This window comes from Erithacus rubecula, assembly GCF_903797595.1.
Source record: "Erithacus rubecula genome assembly, chromosome: 4".
Classification (NCBI taxonomy): domain Eukaryota; kingdom Metazoa; phylum Chordata; class Aves; order Passeriformes; family Muscicapidae; genus Erithacus; species Erithacus rubecula.
Genome location: NC_136686.1, coordinates 1,782,081 through 1,798,679, shown reverse-complemented (window position 1 = coordinate 1,798,679; position 16,599 = coordinate 1,782,081). Strand labels below are relative to the sequence as shown.

Sequence of the window (16,599 nt, the reverse complement as noted above, 5' to 3'; positions counted from 1 at the left end):
CCGCCTTGCGCCGCCTCATCCCGGCACAGAGGGAGCTGGGACAAAGAGCCAAGAGGATTTTACTGCCGGCTCTTTGTCCCTGAATGCAGATCGCTGCTCGTGTGCTTTCTGGGGGAGGTGATGGTGCTGAAGTGTCCACACTCAGGTGAGGACAGCAGGCACCCCCAGCCCTGGGTCAGGTACCTCTGTGCAGCTCCCACCCGGCTCTGCTGAGCCCTGGGAAGGACACAGCGCACGGGAAGCTTCCAGAGGAGGTGTCTGGAGCCATCAGAGCTCAAAAACACACTTACACACGAAAAAGAATAAAGCTTTGAAAAATGTGACACAGCTCTTTTCACGCTCTCTGCTAATACATTTATTACAACAGAACTGCCTCCCAGTTTGAGAGATGGTACCAAGGGTAAAACTGCCAGTCCTGTGACACACTACATGATTTATGGACAGTCCAAATTACAGTCTTGCCACAACCCTCACCTGTGCTTGAAGAGCTCCTCGGAGGGTATTGGAAATTGCAGGGGCCCCTCCACAGCTCCAAAATCCACTGTGGGTTTCGTGAAGGGCTCCCAGTTGCCACCTGTCTGGGCAGGCAATGGGGAACCTGCTCACACTGCCTGGCTCAGTTCTTAGCAGTGCAAGGTCTTCAGCTGAGGCAGCAGGGACAGTGAAAACTGTCCTAAATAGTCACAGTAAGGGTGTGGATATCCGTAGGGACTTCTGAGATGAGGGCACAAGTGACTCAGCTTCTTGGCTGTGGCAGAAGCTCCCAGCTATAGCTGAAATTAACTGATGTTCCTAAGCAGGAATGGTGGATTTGTCTTTACAAAAAAGGTGTGGGGTCTGCTGGCAGCATTGAGACATAAAAGAAATAATGGGATGGATTCCACTGATTGGTGAATGGAAAAAAAAATACGTATTTGCCTTTACAAACAAGCTGTATAAATGAAACTGGATATTGGAAGGTGAAAGAAGCAATGGGGGAAACCCATTAATTCCATAGGAATTAAAAATTAAAAGGGAGAGTTATACATTAGATGGGAATCTCAAGTATCACATATTCTGGGAAGTCTGTGCCTCTCAAGTACCTCAGTCAGTGGGGATAGGTGGCTGGGAAATTGAGATAAAAAGGGAGGCTGCATCCTCCAAAAATTTAAGAGACTCCAGGGTAATGCCCTTTATTTGAATATAGTAAAAGAACTCCTCTGTCTCCTTTATGGACATAAACCTCTGGTGTTTGTGGCATAATTTTCTTGACATTCCCTTCCTATTACTGGCTTATGTGGTGACTGCCCCATAGAAGAGAGAGAGAGAACCTCTAAGCCATAAAACTGTCTGGAGATAATGAAACCACCTGAGCAAAGTGCAAAAGGACATTGGAGGTTGAACAGGAACTAATGACAGGTGAAGAAGTGTGAGATTGAAACAACTTTTGGTGATGACCCCTGTGAGAGCCTGGGTGCTCAGTTAGGAGGAGTATTAAGCCTTCAGAATAGTCTAAGCTTTGCCTGCAGAGCTCAGTCCCTTTCCAAGCAGGAAGCAGGCAGAAGTCAGCCCAGAAAATGGGCTCAGGTGAAGGGGTGGCTCAAACTGAAAGGTGCAAAGTTTGCCTGAGCAGTGTCATGGTGTGGTGTCCCTTGGACTAATCTGCTTGTCCTGATAATTGCCACAGCACTTCTAATGTCCAAATAGCTCCAGAAAGTGCATTGAGTGCTTCAAGAGCAGAGCTCCTGGTTACTGAGTGTCCTTAATTTGGAGGGCATCCCCCTTCACCTGTGATAGTAAGGTATGAATTAAAGGAAAACTTGCCTTTTCCATTATTCAAGGTTTAATTGAGGAAAAATACCCTGTTTTCCAACACTTGAAGTATTTAAACAGAGGGTGAAAGGGCAGAAAATGAGAGAAAAATGGCAGGAACCATGAGGCAAAAAATGGCGGGAACTGTGAGGTAAAAAAGAGCGGGAAACGTGAGGTAAAAAATGGCGGGAAGCCTGAGGTGGAAAAAGGATGAAAAACATTAAGAGGGAAAGGTTGGGAAATGTGAGATAATTAACACTCATGCATTAATTAGCTGGGAATTTATGAACACACCTGTGTAAAGGAGAAATATTGTTTTAATTTTTGAGAGAAAATCTGGCAGAATCAGTCCCAGAAAGGTTTTCAGGTCTGAAAGTTCACAGTCTGGAAAGAAAGCCAACTTGGGTATGTCTAAGAATTGTCTTGCTTTTTATAGGCAAGTCCTTCTTGAAAGGAATTCTGTAGTAGCATCATTAAAAAATCTAGATTCTGAAATGAGCAAGGAGGACCACTAATGCATGTTTTCAAATATCCCCGAGGGTGTTGTAGCTGACTGGGGATTCCACAGAATCCCAGCTTTGGCAGGTGTCTGTGGTGTCCTGTGGGCTGCAGCAGAATTCTGCAGCTTTTTGGGATGACCTATGTGGAATGCAGTGAGTTTATCATGTACATTAGAATTTTAAAAGGCTCACATTAAGTGTGCAAGGGAAAGCAAGTGTGTTTTGCATTACTGAGAGTGGTGGGGCATTACTACAGCTGATGATATCTTACAGGAAAAGTTGCCCTGTCATTTATAGAATAAAAAATGTCGCTACTAAATTTATTTTTAATAAATAAAGCTGACCTAATTGTTGACACACGCAATAGAGTGATACATAGACAATTCTGTGCTCACCAGGAGCAAAATGTATTTTAAAATTACTCCCCATCATTCTCTTCTTCAAAGGAGTCAGTACCCACTTCTTCATAGTCCTTTTCCAGGGCAGCCAGGTCCTCTCGGGCCTCTGCAAACTCTCCCTCCTCCATGCCTTCACCCACATACCAGTGCACAAAGGCTCTCTTGGCATACATCAGGTCAAACTTGTGGTCCAGCCTCGCCCAAGCCTCGGCAATGGCCGTGGTGTTGCTCAACATGCAGACTGCCCGCTGCACCTGGGCCAGGTCTCCACCAGGAACCACCGTGGGAGGCTGGTAGTTGATCCCAACCTGGAGAGAGGGAATGGCAGGAGAAGGAGGGGAAGGGGAGACTCTCTAGTATCAGCATTTTATTTATTTATTTTATCCGTTTTAGTATTCCCTCCATTTTAGGTTGTGCCTCAGAGGCAATGCTCATTGGCTGTTCCAAAGGTCAGGTCTGAAATTAAAACTTCTTTAAATTCTAACCCATATATACTTTGAATTTCCACTTATTTAAATATGTGAGAGCCTGTGTCATCGGGATGTCCAAAGGAGAAAAGGCACATTTTATATAAATGTATCTTTCTAATGTTCATTGGGAAATACCTATATTCCCCCATGTTCAGGGGGAAAAAGACAAGTTTTCTGTGTCCAAAGGAGAAGAGGCACATTTTATATAAATGTATCATTCTTATATTCATTGGGAAATATCTATATTCCTGTTCAGGGGAAACAGGAGAAATAGACAAGTTTTCTCCTAGACTGAACCTGCCCTTTAAACACAAAAGAGAAGCTGTTGGCAGCCCTCCTCACCTTGAAGCCTGTTGGACACCAGTCAACAAACTGGACGCTCCTCTTGGTCTTGATGGCAGCAATGGCCACGTTGACCTCCTTGGGGACAACATCACCCCGGTAGAGCATGCAGCACGCCATGTACTTGCCATGCCTGGGGTCACACTTCACCATCTGGTTGCTGGGCTCAAAGCAGGCATTGGTGATCTCGGCCACGGAGAGCTGCTCGTGGTGGGCTCTGTCGGAGGAGATGATGGGGGCGTAGGTGACCAGCGGGAAGTGGATGCGCGGGTAGGGCACCAGGTTGGTCTGGAATTCTGTCAGGTCGACGTTGAGGGCTCCGTCGAAGCGCAGGGAGGCCGTGATGGAGGACACGATCTGGCTGATGAGGCGGTTCAGGTTGGTGTAGGTGGGGCGCTCGATGGCCAGGTTGCGGCGGCAGATGTCGTAGATGGCCTCGTTGTCCACCATGAAGGCACAGTCCGAGTGCTCCAGGGTGGTGTGCGTGGTCAGGATGGAGTTGTAAGGCTCCACCACAGCTGTGGAGACCTGAGGGGCTGGGTAGATGGCAAACTCCAGTTTGGACTTCTTTCCATAATCCACGGAGAGGCGTTCCATCAGCAAGGAGGTAAATCCGGAGCCGGTGCCGCCACCAAAGCTGTGGAAGATCAGGAATCCTTGCAGCCCAGAGCAGGCATCACTCTAGAAAGCACAAGAGGAAGTGAAACAGCAGGGGCTGAAAAAGGTGGAGAAGACTGCCATGTGAGCTTATCCTGAGCTGAAGGAGTGAGCTGTCACAGGCAGTGTACAGCATTGATTTCATGTCAAGTTTTCCTGGTGATAATTCCAACCTTTGCTTCCCTCACCATCTCAACTTATGACACAGGGACCTGCCCAGGCCTCTCTCTCTCTGAACTTCACACTGCTCTGCTATTCTAGCTGAAACCAGCAATGTACAACTGCATAATCCCCCCTTCAGTATCAATATTGGTGCTGTAGGGCTGTGCTGATAATTAAAAAATACATATTCAGAACCACTTTATAAAAACACCTGGAGGCATGCAGCTGAGAAGTGAACTGCTGGGCTTCTCTCTTCTGTATGACTTGCAATCTCTTTTCTGAAACTTAGGCATCATTTGCAATTAACAAGCTGTTAGTTCTGCCCTTCTATCTTCTGCAGAGTCCAAACTGCTGTTTTTCCAGAACTGCTGGGACTTACCAGCTTACGGACACGGTCCAGCACCATATCAATGCTTTCCTTGCCAATGGTGTAGTGGCCACGGGCATAGTTGTTGGCTGCATCCTCCTTCCCAGTGATCAGCTGTTCTGGATGGAAAAGTTCCCTGAAGGTGCCAGCCCGTACTTCATCTGAAGAAGAAAGAGAAATTGTACAGATATGCTCCAGTGCCAACAAATTCTGGTTGTTGCTCTCAGTCACAGGAGCTCATGATGCCAAAAGACAGATGCTGATGGAGAAGGGAAATGCCTCCAGAGCATTTTTGCATTGTTGCATTTGGTTGATTTGTGGTGCATCCTCAATCCAGCCACTTATCTTCTTATGAGCTTGTCAGTGACAAGCACAGCCTGCGTCCACAAGTCCCCAGAAAAAAAAAAGAGTGTGTCTAAAAATTGGGACACCTGAATTTTTTCATTCTTCTGTTATTGGAGGGAAATGGTCAGGCTCTCATTTTGAATCCAAACTGAAGGAAAGCAGAATTTGAATGGCAAAAATATCATGATAAACAAACCTGAAAGCTAAATATTGATGCAAAGAGAAGTTGTACAGCACATGGACCAGCTATTAAACTGCTGGGGATCCTTCTGTTCCTATGTTTGTAACACTTGTGACAGAATCTGGCATCCTGTGTCACAAAAAAAATTCATTTTATGTAACCTAGTGGTATCCCAAGGCACAAAGGGCTGCTTTGTGCCAGTGAAGACTGGTGGCACAGCATGGTGATATGAGAAAAAGCAATCTCCATTTTTCATTTTATTTCTCTACTGACCTACCACAGTTGGTTCCAAGTCCACCATGACAGCCCTTGGCACGTGCTTCCCAGTGGCTGTTTCATTGAAAAACGTGGTGAAAGAGTCATCAGAGCTGAGTTTATCTGGCAGGTCCTTGAAGGTGCCATCAGGCTGAATGCCATGCTCCAGGCAGAAGAGCTCCCAGCAGGCATTTCCTATCTGCACTCCAGCCTGGCCAACGTGGACAGAGATGCACTCACGCTGAGGGGAGGGAGAAAAGGCAGGGTCAGAAAAAAACAGTGAAACCTCAGCTCTCCTTATTCCAGGATTACATTTTCCCAGTGCATTGCTTTTCCAAAAAAAAAATAATCAGTGAGTAGTCTCTGTCAGCTGTTCAGTTGATTGTTCAGCCCCACCACACAATGAGATTGCACATGCCAGAGATTGAGACAGTTCTTTAAAAAATTGAGATTTCTGTGCTTTACTATAAAAGAGTCAGGACTGGCCCTGCTGAGGAGCACATCCCAGTTTGGTTTATTTTTACTCCTGGCTGGAACCTGACTCAGCCATGTGGCATCCTTCACCCTTATGTAACCCAAGGCAGGTGATGTCTTTTGATCCTTCTACCCTCTGATAGCAGGCTAGCATGGTACAGTGGTTTAGGCTTGTTAATTTTAATATACTTTGTGTTGTTGTTGTGAGATAGGAGTAAAAGTAAGGTAGGTTTAGAACTTAAAGGGTGCATAGAAAACTTTTGTTAACAACATACAGGAATAATAAATTTAGAATAAATCTTTCAGACCACCCCTTCTTTCCTGTTCTACATTTACTTCTGTAAATGCCCTCCTCACCAATTAACACAAAACCAGCACACATGGAAACTTGGAAGAGTTGCTTTCACCTAAGGAAACTATTTCAGATTTTCTTAGCTGAAACAAATGTTCCCTCCAGCTCCTGAGCAGACATGAATTTTGTATCATGGGTCCACTGCTTGTCAGGCAATGCCATTGCAGTATAGTGTGTTTGCATGATTTCCAGCATTGTTTCTGTGGCAGCCAGGAAGAGAAAACTGTGTAACACCAGGCTAAAGTAGGCAGGAGTCAATTGCTCTAAAACCCTCTAAAAGTACAGGAGCATGAAATGGTGCTGGATTTCATAAGTTCACAAACAGAATTATAAAGCAAATACTTCTGGGTTAGTCCCAACAGCTGCAACACTGGGTGTAGTGGAAGGTATTTTTTGAGGAGAGAGTGGTTTCAGGGATGTGGATTTTTTTCAGATTTGGTTTCTTACTTGAAGCAATTAAAGCTGCCTGAATTCTGATTTTGTGATCTCCAGGGCCCTGTCTACACTAGGAAGTAAAAAAAGAAAGTCAGGTCACAGCACTGAACACTTGACTGTTATCTCCTATGCTGACTGATAATCCAAAAAAACTGGCACAGTTTAGGCTTAGGCCAGTCAATATTTTCCCAGACAATGCTTGGGCACCATGCAGAAAACAACCAATTGTCAGGAATGGTTTCCAGTGAGCAGCTCACTGACCACTGCCAGGCTTTGGAGAGGGAAGGGGAATTGAGATGCCCTGAACACAAAAGCTCAATTTAAATCTTTCAATCAATGAATTAAATTATTCAGCACTAATTTCTAAGCTGCTGACTCTGCAAATGCATGTGCTCTCAAGTGCTCTTGCACAAGCCAGTTTTTCTCAACTGAGTTGTGCAAAAGTCTCTGAGTTATTTGAGTGAAAATGGGGCTTCATAAAACAATGTGCTGCAATCTGGAGGATTTCTCAGGAGACACCAAAGGCATATATGGTCTTAGAGAATTCAATTAATGCTGACCTGCCACAGGGAAGGCTCCTGCCTTTTCTTTCAAATCCCAGGGTGAAGCTGTGAGGCTGGCAGCAAGAAAAATAAGGAAAAAGAAGGACAGGAAAAATATTTCTTTCCATTTCAAGCACAGCAATGAGGCCAGCTGGCTTTTATAAAGAATATCCTTTAAAGCAAAACTACAATTACAAGTCAAGCAATATTTTAAACCTAAAGAGCTGCTTTGTTCACTTCTTCAAGTCTGTAGAGGAATTGGTCTGGTTTTTACAGACAGAAAAAGTGAATGCTGCCTTAGGAAGTTAATATTGTAAAGTTTTGTATAGGACTACAGTTGAAGACTTTCCAGATTGAGTTTTCAGCTGCTCTAGATTGAAATCCTGCTTTTTGAACCATTTCATCTTCTCCTACCCCAGCAGTAAGTTGGAAATATTCTGCCATAGAGAGAAGACAGTAAAAAAGAGGTTTCTGATTTTGCATAGTAAACAGCATTAAAATACATGCCAGACTTTTAGCAGGGAAGAGAGCGACCCTTATTCAGTCACAGAGAGAGTAAACTGATCTTTACATGATATTTTAATTTGGAGTCTATTCCAAACTCATGTTTCACATCCCACCACTAATGTACCAGGACTGGTCTAACAAAGAAATGGTAGAAAGGACCAGATCCTTTGTGAAACTAAACCTGGGACAGCTTTGACTCTTAAAAAACCAAACCTGGCTCCAGTATTGAGTGGAAAAGGCAGAGTTTAGTCTTCCAGCTGCTCCACAATCATTCTCACTTCCCTGGGTCTGGTAAGACTGTGGAAGTATTTTGCCTGTGAAATGAGCTGGCAGAAAGTTCTTCCTCTGCACCAAAATTAGACTCAGTGCTAGAGATATACTGGGGTACAAGGTAAAATGGATTTTTTCACAGTCTAAGAGGTTTTGAGAGATTTCTACAAATTTATAACAAACCCCCAAGACTTATAAACAAAGGCATTTTGTCACTTACTTAAACACATGCATATATAAAAGAATTCTTGGACTACAGAAACACACTTGCATATCCTGTATAGCTATGGACAGTACAGCCATTTGGGCTAAAGTAATTTAAAACAGACACAAGGGTAACTAAGTTGATTTATAAAAAAATTCTCATATGAAAATTAACTGGTGTTGAGAAAATGTGCTAACAACAGGAAGTACCAAACAGCTAAGACTCCACATCTAATTCATCTTGCAATTCCACTCATTAGGGATTCTGAAGAAAACCTAATGCTGTAATGCTTCAGTGATATTTTCTGCACTGCCTTCCCATCTTGTTATGTGGTAAGTGGTGTGTGAGGTCAGGGTTTTGTGGCAAAAATTACTGATAACAGCAGAGACCCCACTGCCTCCCCTCACCCACAGCCCTCCCAGCCCCCTTACCATGGTGTCTCCAGAGGTGTTTCCCCCTTTGGGATCCTGCTCTGTGCTGGAGCCTGGCTCTGGGCTGCAGGCACCCTGTGGCACCTGCTGCTGTGCTTCAGTGTCACAGCACAGGGGGAAGAGGTCACCCTGCTGCTCCAACACCCTCCTGTGCAAATCCACCCCCTGAGACACCCCAGGCTTCAAGCTCAGCCAGCCAGGCTTGGCATGCTGGTTAATTTGGAGAGTGGCCATGTAACACTGTGATTTCTCACACCTCAGGAATTCCCATCACCTGCAGCACACACACCATCAGTGCAGCCACCTCCACTTGGCTGCTTCTGCACTAGCTCACCACTGGAAAGCAGCAGCTTCTCTCACCAGAGAAATCCTCAGGTAACAAAGAGGAAGGCACACTTATTTCCTCTGGGATATGTATCCCCAGACTTTGTAAATGTACTGTTTATGATGCTGTTTAATCAGCAGACATTAGATAGACAACTTCTAAAATGTAGTCTACTCTGACCTTATAATATCAATAGATTTTTCTGCAGCTGTTTAGCAACCAGCATAGAAGTATATTCTTTAACACCTACATTTTAACAGTGAGAAGTAGTTCATCCTTGTTTTTACAAATTCACTTTGGTATAGTCTTCATTTTGCTGTTCTTCACATAAATCTGCAAATCATTACTCTTTTGGCTGGGAAAAGCTAGAGAGCCATAATTGTTTTCTAACAAAGGATTTCCATTATGATTTCCATCTGCTGCTTTGTTTAAGCTGCATCTCAAAGTTCTTCAGAAAACCATCAGATGGTTGCTTTGAGACTAAGGAATAGGTTGCTCTAGTGTTCCTCCTCCAGTGGAAGTGGTAACATTCCAGACAAGCTCTGGTGCTCTGGACAATCTGAAATATTAATGCTTACAGCTTCAGAGAATTAGAAAAAAGTCTCACTTTGAGCAGCAAAATCTCTTAGGCACACTTTGACTCAATGTATCAGATCTAGCAGCAATGAGCTCTGAAAGAGGTTTGTGAAATACAAAATTACTTGGAATTTAGTCCTTTGTGGCATTTTCTCTGCCAGTGGGAGCCCACAGAGACATGAGGCAGATATGGCCCGGACCTGGATTTTTGGAAAGTAAATCATCTTGATGGATGCTGGCATTCAACCCCTGTGGGCAGATGGTGAGTTGCTATATCAAACCTAAAGCCTTTGTCTCTAATTAAAGATAGAAACACCTCTGAAAATGGCATTTTTGAATAATCCAGAACTCAGAAGTGCTGTTGCACTTGTTTAACCCCAGCTGGCAACTGAGCACTGGATCAGAAGAGTAAGAGAGAACCTGTGAGTTGAGGTACAGTTTTACACAGAAAACAGAAGTTGTACACACAAGCAGAGCAAACCAAGGAGTGGATTCACACTTGCCATGGTGTTCAGCCACAACCAGGACAGCAGGGCTCCATCACTGGCTCAGGAAAACCAACACCATCACTCTGAATGTCCTCCCCTTCCTCCTTCTTCCCCCAACTCAATATGCTTGGCAAATATGCTGGAGATGGAAATACATCAAGAGGCAAATAAAACAGTTAAATGCTTTCTCTCCTCTACTGGATGTACATCACTCCCTGCCTGATGGGAGCTAAGTTAACAGGTTGGTTACTTACAACAGTGTCAGAATCATGGGTTATTTTAGAACATTATTGTGCCATTTTACAAAGCAATGCATTCTTATTAACTCCTGAGGTGATCACACAAAATCCTCTTTTCCTTTTAATTTGAGACATGCAAGCCTTTTCATTTCCCACACATTATAATACCTTGCTCAGAAAGTGAATGAGGATTTCAACACTTTCCCTCTGTAACTGTTTTCTGTCAGTCTGTTGCCACCTGCTGGGAGAACCAGCAGCATGCCACTTGAGGATTTCTGAACTTCACAAGTCTAGTAAGTAACACTTTTTTAAAATATATATATACTCAGTCACAGCACAAACAAGCAACTCTACCAAGAGGTAAATCAGTAGTCACTTTATTATAAAAATTAGATACTGCAGCTTTAGTATTAATTGCAAAAAAAAACCCTGATAGCTTGCTTCTGCCTTCTTACTCCCTCATGATAAATTAAAAACAATATAAATTCTAAATCAGTTGTACTCCAATCAAGTCAAGGTTCCCAACATACACTTAAAGTTGAATGTTATAAGTCTTGGTAAATGACACTTAACAGCATTCTAGAAACTATGTATGGCCTGCTGAAACCACTGGTCCCAACCATCCTCCTAAACAGCATCTCTGCCATCCAGCTAAAAATGATGCCAGGAGACTACAGCAAAAAGTGTTCATTACCTAACAGTCACTTGGATAAGAATTTGAACTGACTTCAGAGTGAAGTCTGCCATTTCCCTAACTGGCTTACAAAAGACTTAACCTGAGGCCTTGCAAAGCAGGGGGGCAGAAAACTCATCCTGGTTATTTTTTTGGAAGAGCTCAGCTCCAGACAGAGCATCTATGTTTTATTCTACCTGATTCCACATCAGGTGTTGGGTTTCAGTGCTGTAACTCCACTTACTGTTGGGTTACAGGAACCATTTAGCAACAAAGGCTGCTCATCCCTGTGTGTGGAGAGTATATAAAAAATTACTCTTTTATATGGAGAAGCACTAAGTGCTACTTAACCTGGTGTAGAGTCCTGGCAGAGACAACTTTGGGGAGGGATATGGGATTGGTTTGGGCTTTAAAAACTCTTGAGACAATTAGGCAAGGTATTACTGCACTCATGAATAACCTGCCTGTGTCTGTGTGACAATAATGCTAGAGTGTAGCTCTTTGGGGTAATTTAAGATGAAACAGACTATTTTTAGTAGTGAAGGTTAGATTGTTTGCAAAGTGCCCCAAGCAGGCAGCAAAGCAGCAGGTCACACAGACTGAGGGCACCAACAGGACCATGGGTGTGAAGAAAACAGCAAAGGCTACTACCCTGGAGTATGGTTATTGCTAGAGACAAAGGGCACTGCTGCTGAGACACCACACTGGGACCTGCACTGGCTGCTTCTCTCTTTTGGTGTGGTCCCACCAAAAAGGCTGCCCTGACAACATTCTGTAGTTTGGGCTGCCATCAGGGAGTTGACACCCTTTTGGCACAGGTGCTGATGATAATGACAGAAGCCAATTTGTCTGTGGCCTCTCACCTTGAACTAGCCCCCTCCAGCACACAGCAGTTTGAAAGCAGTGCTTTGTTAGGTCAGTGCTCCCTCCTTGGAATTTACCCTTTGTTAGTTGATGACAGATGGATGAATGGATGGAGGAGAAATCAATGTTGTACCTCAAACCTCCAATTTCTGCCCCAAGTGCCCAGAAATGGGGTTGGTCTGGTGACAAATCTGCCTATGTACAATTTTCTTACCACTGATCTGGGGGAGGTCTTGTTATGTCAGAGAAGTATCTCTTTCTATAAAAAGTAAACTTTTGCTCTGAACGACAGAGCATTGCTAAATGACTCCCACCTAACCCAGGGCTTTTGATACTGGGCACTTGGGGAGCAATTCTAGATATACAGAGAGACTTTTTGACATCTACATAAACAAAGCAAGAGGTAGGGAAAGAGTAAAACAAAGCAACAACTTCTGTTGTTCAACTGAAGACAATAACATTGAATATAATTTTAAAAAATAAGTCCCACCACCACCACCAAGTGCTTCTAAGAATGACTATACATCAGGCAAGCACTAACTGCTGTAATTTGCATTTAAGAAGAAGAGATACAGCAGAACAGTCTGTGGCCCACCCACCTCATCTTTCTGGTTGAAATATTATTAAAATCCAGCATGACTGTCCAAAGGGGCATCAGTCACAAGAGAAATAATGGCTTTCAAAATGCAATAGGCTTCACTTTCTCAAGTGCTTTTCTTCCATGTGCTTGTCCTAAATCCCATGCTGTAGGAACTGGGCTTTTCAGATGTCTTCAGGTAAAACAGAATATTCCCCTAACCACTGGTACTCTGTTGCCTTTCACAGTCATGGCTCCAGGAACACTATTGCACTTGTTCAGAGAACTGCTCAGCATTTGCAAGGATGAGAACTTCTTCCATTGTTGATAACTGGCTACACAACTGTCACTCCAGAGACACATCCAAAGCAAAGTGTTTGAAAAGGAGGATTCTTACTCAGTTGCAGATATGGAAGTGTTGGACAGGAGCAAGGAAAACGTCAGGAATACTTGCTGTGGCTTCCAAATTCACACACCACCATTCCCTATCTGAAGAAATTCCAGGAGTTTACAGGGGGTCATCTCAGATTTCTACATTTTCTGGTAAGGTCCCCAAAACAAGGTGACACCTTCAGTGGAGGAAGACACTTAGTCTGGAATTGGAGGCCTGTGGATTGGAGAAAGCACAGCTGCCCAAGCCTGTCTGAAGAGCTGGACCAGTTTGTAAATGAATGGCAGTGATGTGGGAGAAGCTGCAAAGCAGAACAGAAAGGTAAAACTCAGCAGGTAAAACTAACATACACTAAACATATTAAGAAAGAACTACCCCCAAACAGAGTTAATAAAAACCTAGTTCTCTTCCTTCCTTCAATAAGGAAAAGGCTGAGACTAGAACAGCTCTGCCTCAGAGTCTGTTCCTTGTCTGCTGGAAAGAGTTTGCAAAAAAACAGTACTTGTGGAGCTTCATCATTCTCCATGGATTGCAACTGGAACCATCAGACACACTAAGTTCCTACTCACCCAGATTTTGTGTCTCCCTGAGACACCTAATTTATTACAAGAAACTAATTTCTTCTCCATAACCCTAACACAATTTGAAAAATTGGAAAGCTTAATCCTATACCTGGGTCTAATCTCACCACCACCAGGTACAGCAAAAAAGTAGCCAAGAGCATCTTCTTGTAAGGAAGTAAATAGAAGTGGTTTGACATGGACCTCAGTGCTCTACGTAGCAATGTCAACATGGCCAGGAGCTTTTGGGACAGCACTCCTGGAAAACAAGAACAGAAAGGCTGTTAGGGCAAACTAAAGTTTAAAAAGCAATTGCACAGATATAGACAAAAAGAAACTAAGATACTGGAAGCCTGATTGCATCAGAGTTGGGTTGGGTTTTAATACAACACAGAACAGAGAAACAGTACAATTTTGTAAAACAACTCACTATACTTCTTTTTCAGGCATTCACTTTACTACAATATGATCTTACACCACAGTACTGCCAACTTCTGTCCTGGGAGAAAACATCAAATGATTTACAGTTCTGGAAAAGAAGCACTACTTTAAATGCTAGACAGGCATTGTTCTGCTTTGCAACTGAAATGGAAATGAAGCAAACTGTACACAGAGCCAACAAAACGTGCCCTTAAAGGATTGCCAGGTAGTCTTAGTTATCCTTTTTTACCTTAAAAATCCCCTCCAAAACCCCCATTCTGGACACTGTCATTGCTTGATATTGGCAGAGACTAAATATGCTTTGCAAAGGTATCACCAAGTTTTTAATTTCCTGCTGTGATAGATAATGGGACTTTCTCATGGCCTGTTTATCATGGCAATACTCTTAATACATAGCTAATACCTGCTACCCTTTGCCAGTAACGGATGAAGGCAAAGCTAAACTGCAAGAAAGGAGCACAGAGCAGAGAGGGAAACCCACCCATCAGAGTTGCAGCAGCCGGGTCCTGCCGCTCCCCATCAGCTGGGCGTGTCTGCTGGCGCTGAGCCCAGCGGGAGCGGCTCTCCAGGATGGAGCTGAGGAGCTGCTGCTGCCCGTGGAGCCCGGGGCAGCCCCGCACCAGCCGCTCCGCGCCCTCGAAGCGCCCCAGCGGCAGCAGCACCTGCGCCAGGAACAGCTCCAGCAGCGGCCCCAGCTCGGGCAGACCCTGGTTGGCCTGGGCTCTCAGCCAGCTGCTGCCCACCTCCAGCATCACCTGCGGCTCCCCCACCTGGCTGTACAGCAGGATGCTGAAAGGCAAGGGAGAAATGTGAGAAAAACACAAGTCTTTGTCCAAGGTGACATCCCTGACAGCTAGGTCAAGGTGTGAGTCAGGGTCTAGATCAAAACAGAGCCAATTCTGAGACAGACAACAGGTGCAGCTGTTGATGCTACTCTCTCAGCATCACCCCTTTTGGACTTCATCACCAGGAAGCAAATTTGCAGTCATGCTCCTACACACATAACAGACCTGTAGCAGATCTCACTTACACCAGGCAAAATAAAAATATCACATAATACCCAAGCCTGGCCTGCTGTTAAACCTAATGCAAGCCCCGTGTGTGTATTTGACAGCAACAGGCAGAAACTCACCACAGCTCCAGAACTTTTGGAGGCAGATGTTCAGGTTCATGGTAATACTGCAGGACCCAAGACAGAACTTCTCTCCACCGGTTCATTTCGGCCAGCGCCTGAATCCCCACAACACAAAGGGAGCATTTCACTTCTGCAAAACTGGTAAGAAGAGACACCTAAATAAGTGCTTCTTTAGGTGTATATGCACCGTGACTGTATCTCTGAGAGAACTAAGAGACACCTCATTTCCCTCCAACACGCATAGATGAAACATGTTAATATTGACAGGATAAAAGAAAGGATAAGTCTCTACAGCTATATAGGGTCACGGAGCAGCACAGCCAATGCTGCCAATGTAGGAGGTGCAGTCCAGAGGGGAGCCTGCACTGTTCGGGCTGCTGAACCCAACTGTTTCACGGATATTTGTTGCCAAATAATTATTATGCTGTTTTCCCAGCCCAGAGCGGGGCAGGCATGGCCGGGCGCTGGTGCGGCACCGAGCGCTTCCACCGCGTCCCGTCCGCCCGCCGCCAGCGCTCGCACCTCTCGGGGCCGGGCTCCGGAGCGGGGCCGGTGCCGGGTTCGGGGCCGGTGCCGGGTTCGGGGCCAGTGCCGGGTTCCGGACCGGAGCCAGTGCCGGGTTCGGGGCCCGGCCCGGGGCCCAGGCTGTCGCAGCCCGCCTCGCAGCGCTCCAGGGCGGCGGCGAAGTCGCGGTGCAGCACCAGCAGATCCGCCGCCTCCTCCAGCAGCGCGGCCGCCGGGGCCCAGGCGGGCGGCTCGGCCCTCATGGCCGCGCCGGGAGGGCTCTCCCCGACCTCCGGCTCCGGCTCCAGCGCTGCCACCGCCCCCGCCGGGGCCCGGCTCCGCTCGGGCAGGAGCCGGAAAGCCGCGATGGAGCCGCCCGGCAGCGGAAGGGCCGCGCCGGCGAGCACCCGCGGGCCGCCGGGACCTGTAGTCACCGCTGAGGGCAGCGAAGGGATGGCAGAGCCGGAGCGTCTCTGGCGAGGAAAGACTAAGAGAGCTGAGTGTCTTCAGCCATGGGAAGAGACAACTGAGAGGGAACCTTCTTAATGGGCATAAATACCTAAAGGGAGGTGCTAAGACAAAGCACCTGTGAAATAGGCAATAGGATAACAAGCAACGCGCAGAAACTGACGCGCCAGGGCATGGGGAAAAACTTTTTCTCTGTGCGATGACCATGCCCTGGAACAGATTTCCCAGAAAAAGTGCGGTTCTCCCTCTATGGAGATATTCCAGAATCGCCTGGATGCAATTCTGTGCTGTTTGCTCTGCAGTGACCCTGACTGGGCAGGGAGCTGGGACTAGATGCCCACTGCGCTCCCTTCCAGCCTGATCTCTGCTGAGACCCTGCGGCGATCAGCGCTGCAAAGCGGGGTCTCGACGGCACCGACATCTGTGCCCGTCCGTACCAAAACGCGCTTCCTTCATCTTCCTGCTCTGCCGAGGGAAGGGACCGAGCCGGCGATGCCCCTCGGCTGTTCTCCCCGCGGCCACCGGGAGTCAGCCCGGCCCGGAGCCGGCAGACGCCGCTCGGTTCGGTGCTAGCGGGGCAGCGCTCCCCGCCGCCCGCAGCACCGCCCCGCTGAGGGATGCTCTCCGCTCCCGTCCTTTCTCCGGGCACCTCTCCCCAGGCACCCCGTGCCCGC

General features: G+C 46.0%; 2 protein-coding genes across 3 annotated transcripts in view; both read right to left on the bottom strand.

Annotated features, from left to right (window-relative positions):
* Positions 1 to 2,318: 2,318 nt before the first annotated feature.
* Positions 2,319 to 16,599, bottom strand: part of TUBA8 (tubulin alpha 8) — a 96,536-nt gene continuing 82,255 nt past the window's right edge. The window contains exons 2-6 of one of the 2 annotated variants that reach the window (XM_079304081.1): positions 8,685 to 8,748; positions 5,487 to 5,709; positions 4,700 to 4,848; positions 3,502 to 4,182; positions 2,319 to 2,997 (exon numbers count right to left, since the gene is read on the bottom strand). In XM_079304081.1, the coding sequence (XP_079160207.1) occupies positions 2,710 to 2,997; positions 3,502 to 4,182; positions 4,700 to 4,848; positions 5,487 to 5,709; positions 8,685 to 8,687 (1,344 nt within the window). In that variant the 5' untranslated portion in view covers positions 8,688 to 8,748 and the 3' untranslated portion in view covers positions 2,319 to 2,709. Of the gene's footprint in view, positions 2,998 to 3,501; positions 4,183 to 4,699; positions 4,849 to 5,486; positions 5,710 to 8,684; positions 8,999 to 16,599 lie in introns of those variants that run through there. The other variant, XM_079304080.1, reaches the window with a different exon arrangement.
* On the bottom strand, positions 12,142 to 15,745 carry PEX26 (peroxisomal biogenesis factor 26). The gene is made up of 5 exons (XM_079304087.1): positions 15,476 to 15,745; positions 14,951 to 15,091; positions 14,300 to 14,607; positions 13,490 to 13,636; positions 12,142 to 13,118 (listed from the first exon to the last, which is right to left on the bottom strand). The coding sequence occupies exons 1-5, from the start codon at positions 15,718 to 15,720 to the stop codon at positions 13,015 to 13,017; spliced, it is 945 nt and encodes a 314-aa protein (XP_079160213.1). The 5' UTR covers positions 15,721 to 15,745; the 3' UTR covers positions 12,142 to 13,014.

Bases quoted from the DNA above. Each gene is read 5' to 3' on its own strand.
- PEX26 (XM_079304087.1), bottom strand. From the start codon at position 15,720: ATGAGGGCCGAGCCGCCCGCCTGGGCCCCGGCGGCCGCGCTGCTGGAG. The intron at 14,608-14,950 runs GTGAGTTTCTGC...CTTGCCTTTCAG, and splicing joins CCAAAAGTTCTGGAGCTGTG to CATCCTGCTGTACAGCCAGG. The intron at 13,119-13,489 runs GTATAGGATTAA...TCTGCTTTGCAG, and splicing joins GGTGGTGAGATTAGACCCAG to CTTCTCCCACATCACTGCCA.